Genomic DNA, 6,486 nt, shown 5'->3' on the forward strand with positions numbered 1-6,486 from the left:
AGAAACCCTGACTGAGACAGAAGGAGAGCAAGGGTGCTAAAGATGAGTGCCTGGTCCCCACTGAACCTTCTCAAGGAGAAGATGGATGCAGTAGACCCAGAGAGCCACAGAAGCCAGTCCTCACACCTCAGGCCCACTAGCTGGTTAGGACAATGAGACCAAGGGACTCCATCTCTCTGTGCCTTCCCCTACTAAATCATGGCAGTGGTTTTCTGCCTTAGGAGTCCATAAACAATAAGAGAGTTTGCACCTACAACAGTGCTCTGCATGGATGTCAGGTGCATGGAACATGACAGATGCCATGCTAAAAAAATATGTAAGCGTTATAGCAAGAGAGAATGGGAATGGAGGAGGGAGACTTGTAGAGCCTGCCCTCTGTGGGCTGGGTGCTGGCTGCGGCTCCCTCTCGTTCCTGTCTTGTCACTTTGATTGTTCAGGATGACCTTTCTGATCACTCTCCCCTGAGGTGCATCACAGAGTAGAACACTGAGATGGTTAAAGGGTGACCTTGACTTCCGCATGCATCTCTAAGACCAGCAACTGGCCTGAGGTCTGAGCCACAGAATGGCTTCAAAGCCCCTGGCATAGAAAGAAATTCAGTAATCATTGCCAATGCGCATGCGGTTTGGCTAGAGTCGGGGTCAAGTGTATAATTAGAGAACATTGGAGCATTTGCTCTTGCAGGATGCAGACCTATAAGCACAGCGTGGGGGGCGTGGCGACCTGTAAGCACAGCGTGGGGGGCGTGGCATTCTGCTTGTTGCTCAGAGAAAGGGAAATTCAGGACTTCAGATGAAAAGAACATGAGAAATTCCAGCATCCCCTTTACTCCAGCCATGGCATTATGAGACCTGAAACGTCTGTGTGATTTTCTTTCCCTCTGGGGGTCCCACACCCCTGGCTTAGGAATCAGACTCAGACCCATTCCTTCCCTGCTGTGTCACTTAACACTCAGGTCCCAGCGCCAGGCTGCTTCCTAGCTAGCTGGCATTGGGCCTGTTACTGGGCCTCTGATGTGAGCTCTCTTCCCTGTAAGATGAGCTGCTCTGGGGATTAACTGAGACAGGAGGAGCCAGATGTCTAGCACACAAGAAAAAAATGAATGGTACCACTGTGGCATCTGGGAGAAAGTCCAGATGTCGGCTCTGCTTACCCTTCCCTAGAGCCCACCCTCGGCGAGGTTCCGCTCCCAGGTTTCCTGAGTGTGGCCTTTGCCCACATGGTGGGTACCCCTCTCTTAAATCTACTCCATCCCTCAGGGTTTCTCTGACTTCAGAATTTCATCGTGGTGGCCCAAGAAATGGATGAGGGTGAGGTCAGAGAAGGCAGGGGTCCAGTTCCCAAGGCCCTGTGCACAGCCCCTTTCCAAAAGCTCCCTGGGACCATTCCTGCTGACTTTGCCCCTGGCCCTGCAAAAGGAGCAGTTGGTCCCACAGTGGTGCCAGCCACATGAACATCAGCCTGCGGTGACATCTGAGCAGTGGGTTTGCAAGTGGCCTTGCTGATGTACTAACTGTCTTTTGTCCTCCTTAAGGTATCTCTCAGCTCACCAACATGGACCCACCCAGAAGAATTCCCCTGGGCTACTATGACTGTGGAGATGGCTTCTATAACCCCACGACCAGGGTCATCAAGGATTACCGGAACCGCTTTCTGAGAAATGCCGGTAGGTGTGTGCTGACATCTCAGACACTCTTTATCTTTACCTGCAGGGATGACTGCACAAGTGTGTGCACGTGTGTCTGCATCTATTAAGAAAGAGACAAATCTATCTGATGTCTCTTAGAATTCAAAGCTGGTAAGCCTGTGTATGGCCACAGAGTAAGAGCAAAGGCATTCGTAGCTTCACTGTGACAGCACTAGAGTCACTGCTGAGAGATTAAAGGGCAGCCTTTGGTATCCATCCCTTCATCTAGCGTTAGCTGACTCCTATTGCGTTCTAGATGCTATGCTTGGTGCTTGGTACAGCAGAGAGAAACTAGCCCCTAGCCCCTTTCTGCTGCAGCTGATGTCTGATGGGCAGCAGAGAGAACTGCAAATAGTTGATAGCATCCTGAAGCAGGCCATCAAAGAAAGTCATGGCCCTGGAAGTGAAGGGTTGGGACACCATGAAGGGGTGGCTTAGAGTCCCAAGCCCAGAACCAAGGTGTCAGAGATTTTGAGGACATAGTATCTTGAATGGTACCTAGCAATTGACCTTGGACATGAGGAGAAACTTGTCAGACAGAGGGGGAAGCACAGGCCTGACCAGAGAGGAGTGGTTCCTCATCGTCAGGAAGGCTGGCTGTCACCAGCTAGCTGACAGATGCAGAAGTTCATTTTAGTGAGACATCCCAAGGCCAATCAGACTTCACACTGACCTGACTCCCAGGAGACAATGGACAAGAGTGTGGGTGTTTCTATAATTCATGGGGTCACTGATTCCCAGGAGACAATGGACAGGAGCATGGGTGTTCCTATAATGCGTGGGTCACAGTTGTTTTTCTGGAGTCATAGACCCATCAAGGTAACAACAGCTGTAGACCTCAGAGACATGTACATACACACACACACACACACACACACACACACACACAGAGAGAGAGAGAGAGAGAGAGAGAGAGAGAGAGAGAGAGAGAGAGAGGAGGGGTGTCAGAGAGACAGAAAGAAAACACACACACAGAGTGACAGAGAGATAGAAAGAGCAGACACAGAGAGTAACAGACAGAAAGAACACACAAAGAGAGAGAGTGACAGAGAGAAAGACAGACAGAAACAGAGATAGAGTGAGAGTGAGACCTGCATATGCTGCTAAGGGATTTGCTGTTTCTGTGGAGAATTCTCTCTGTGGTGAGGAAGAACCAAGTTGAGCAATGGCTCCATGCAGTGGATAGCATCTCCTTCCCTCAGAGACTTCAGTGAGGATGCCATCAGAGTGTTGCCTATAGGGCTGCCATGAGAGCCAAGGAACTATGTGGTGATCCCAAGGCTTGGATCCAGAACTTCTCTGAAAGGAGCATGCTGAATAATTAGACCTGGGGCTCAGGCCTGTTTCCCCTGTGAAGCTGTGGACACTGTGCCTCAGGACCAGATGAGTTTCAGAAAGCCACCCCAGCCAGTGCTAAGCAGAATAATTTCCCAAAGGGTCTATCATGTGCTAATCTCCCTCCTACATTTATTAAAACCCTAGATAAATAACCATTTATGATATCATTTGCCTCACGGCCATCTGGTCCATGTGAGAAGGAACTCTGTCTTCTCCACTTGTATCAGTCAGGACTGGTCAAGAAAATCAGAAGTGCTTGTCAGGAGCTGGGCTAAATGGCTAGCACTGAGAGAGCGCCAAGAAGGTCAGCAGAGAAAGGCACACATGAGGTAGCTCTGCCTCCAGGCCTAGGGCCAAGGGCAAGGGGAGGGGGTGTCCCAGGAAGTGAGTGGAGGCATAAGGAGCTGCCGCAGAGCTCAGAGAAAGGGACACTGCCAGGCTGCCCAGTGGGGTCTCAGAGGAGTGTAATGATGCTGTATCTGGAAGTATAGAACAAAATGGCACTGGATGTAAAATGCCACTGCTAAGCAACACTAGTGTGAAGAGCAAACAAAACAGAAAGCAGGCGGATTTCTGAGTTCGAGACCCGCCTGGTCTACAGAGTGAGTTCCAGGACAGCCAGGGCTATACAGAGAAACCCTGTCTCAAAAAAACAACAAAAACAGCAACAACAAAGAAAGAAAGAAAGAAAGAAAGAAAGAAAGAAAGAAAGAAAGAAAGAAAGAAAGAAAGAAAGAAAGAAAGAAAGAAAAAGGAAAGAAAAAAGAAAGAAAGAAAAGTAAAGAAAGCAGGCAGGCAAGCAAGCAAGTAAGTGCACACACAGGCACATTGTAGCCGCTTTGCAGTCTGTGCCAGGGTGTAGCACCTCCCCACCCCACTCTACACAGGGCAGAGCTAAACAGCAGAAGCTCCTGCCTGGCCCAGTCCCTCTTCACAATGCTCCTGAGCAGGTGAGTTCTTCAGATGTCAGAACTGCCCCCAAAAGGTGTCCTCTGTGTCCCAGTTCTGAGCCTCGGCCTCAAACTCAAGGCTAGCACAGGCTATCCACAAGCTGACTGGCCTTTCTACAAATACAAAGATACTGCCACCTCCTATTAACAGGAGAGATAGAAGTCCAAAGACCCTGCATCATGTTCAATTAGTATTAATTTCTAATCAGTCCTGCCTGAAGAGTCTATAACCAGTTGGCCACTGTCAGTTATTATTCTATGAAATACTTAGGGGGGTGTGCATGCAAGGCTGTGGATGCAGATAAACCTAGCAGAGAAGTTAGGTAGGGGAAGGGACTATCATCACTGCATCTTTGATGGGGGATGAGGCTGAAGATAACAAAACACTTTATTCCACTTTCACATCACACCCTCTTAGCCTCCAGCTTTACATGTCCTCTGCTCTAGGTTTTTGTTTGTTTGAAATCTGGCAAGATGACCTAAACTGTCATTTATAAAGGGTCTGACTCCTGAGAGTCCTGCCAAAATGTCCAAACAAAAACAGTCTGGCTGCTCAGTTGGTTAACTCTATCTTTGTTAAGTTTCTACCAGCGGCCAAAGTGTTAAGGAGTATGTTCTACATAGTGCTTTCTTTGCCTGACTGTATAACAGCAATGCAGTTAGCCCAGCAACCAGGAGCAGTTACTCCAGCCTGTGCAGCGCTCTCTTCCATGCTAAGCTCATTGGAACCTCACCATTGCATTTCCTGACAGGGCCATGCTCCCTCGAGAACTGAGACCTATGAACTAGTAAAGGTCAAAGCTGCAGAGCAAAAAACCAATATTCCTAAAGCCTGACCCAGTACACAGCATGCCTCAGCACCAAACACAGGGTCGTCCTAATAACATGAAGCTAGCATACCACAGATGCTTACTAAATAGGCCTGAAGCAGGGCTGATGTATCTCAGAAGTAGTGAGCACTTGTCTAGCATGCACAAGGCCTTTGTTTCAGTTCTGAGGGCAACAAAGAAAAGTAAGGATCTGTAAGCCAGATAAATCCAGGAACGAGTGTGAGCTCTGAGTCTGTTCTGGAGGGTGGTGGTATGTCTGTGTCATGGTTCAAGTGTGTTTGGCTATGACGTTCGCTGGGAAGTGGGACAGTAGGAACATGTTTGCAGAAGTAAGGCTATATGAAATGTATTCTGGAGCATCCTGGAGCATTGCATGCTAGTTCCATCTTTCTACAGTTATAGTAGAATCTAGGTGATTCTTTGATGCTTTTAAGGTTTGAGTTGTATTCCAGTGCTGTCTCCCCAGAGTGGCATCCTGGTCCAAAAGGAGTCACAGCCTAATGTTCAAGACAGACACAGAAGCACTCAAAGTGCAATATAATGGGATATGGATCCCAATGGGCAGACTATGAAAATAAGTGGGAGATGAAGGAGAGGGGAATAAGTTGAAATGGAAAAAAGCCCCCAACCCCGCAGGTAATGGGTCTTAAAGGATGAATGACCAGGGGTGCAGTTTAGACCGTACAGTACTTATCTCATAAGCATGATGCGACAGTACACATAAGCCAGGCGTGGTGGTGCACCCCTGAATCCCAGCCCTTGTGAAGCAGCAGCAGGAGGACCAGGAGGGCTTGCTTGATGTGTATAAAGAATTTGAGGCCCGCCTGGTCATGACAAACAAACAATGGATACACAGCAATTGTATGAGCTGGAAAGTCAAGAAAAGGCATTTCAAGCATAGAGAATGTGTAAAGGCACGGAACCAGGAAAACACTTGTCATGATAGGGGAATCAGAAAGTTCCAGAAGCTGTTCTCAGTGACGTACTTAAACTTTGGGGCACTGGAGGATGGACACTAATGGTTTGCTCGGCAGAGTTTTACTAACACTTGCTGTGGGTCTGGATCTGGCTAAGTATGTGGACGGAGCAGTGTCCCAGACTCTTCCCCGGGGAGCAGGAAAGACTGGAGAGAAAGTGATCCTGACACTACAGAGGTGCTCCCACCAAACGTGGGAGGAACACTCAACCCTGGAGGGGCGCAGGGCAGGGTGGCTTCACAAACAGCAGGGCTGGGAAGCGTGTGACAAGGCTTACAGTCAGGAGAGGACATCTGACACCCAGGGAACTACAGCGGGCTCAAGAGCATGAACTAAGAAAAGATGGAGTGATGGGGGGGAGGGGCAACTGGAGCAAGGGGTTGTTTCAGGTGGGAGGTGATTTATCCTTTAGAAAGACTCATTTACATAGAGAGAAAGTGGTAAAGGAATTAAGATTAGATAAGAGATCCTTCTGGTAAGATGGCTGTTAGGTGGGGGAAGGCAACTGAGACAACTCATAGGCCCAGGCTGGGGACCCACTAAAACCTGGGTTAAAGCTCTGGCTCTCTGAATGCTGGAGCCTTCCCTCTCTGGTCATTTCTCTTTCTCTCTCTTTCTTTCTTTCTTTCTTTCTTTCTTTCTTTCTTTCTTTCTTTCTTTCTTTCTTTCTTTCTTTCTTTCTTTCTTTCTTTCCTTCTTTCCTT

General features: G+C 48.4%; 1 protein-coding gene across 1 annotated transcript in view; it reads left to right on the forward strand.

Annotated features, from left to right (window-relative positions):
* Morn5 (MORN repeat containing 5) overlaps window positions 1–6,486 on the forward strand; it is a 31,452-nt gene that overhangs the window by 5,200 nt on the left and 19,766 nt on the right. Inside the window, exon 4 of the mRNA XM_021194029.1 lies at window positions 1,535–1,666. Within this exon, the coding sequence (XP_021049688.1) occupies window positions 1,535–1,666 (132 nt within the window). The remainder of the gene's footprint in view (window positions 1–1,534; window positions 1,667–6,486) is intronic.

The sequence above is a fragment of the Mus pahari genome, chromosome 3 (assembly GCF_900095145.1).
Source record: "Mus pahari chromosome 3, PAHARI_EIJ_v1.1, whole genome shotgun sequence".
NCBI lineage: Eukaryota > Metazoa > Chordata > Mammalia > Rodentia > Muridae > Mus > Mus pahari.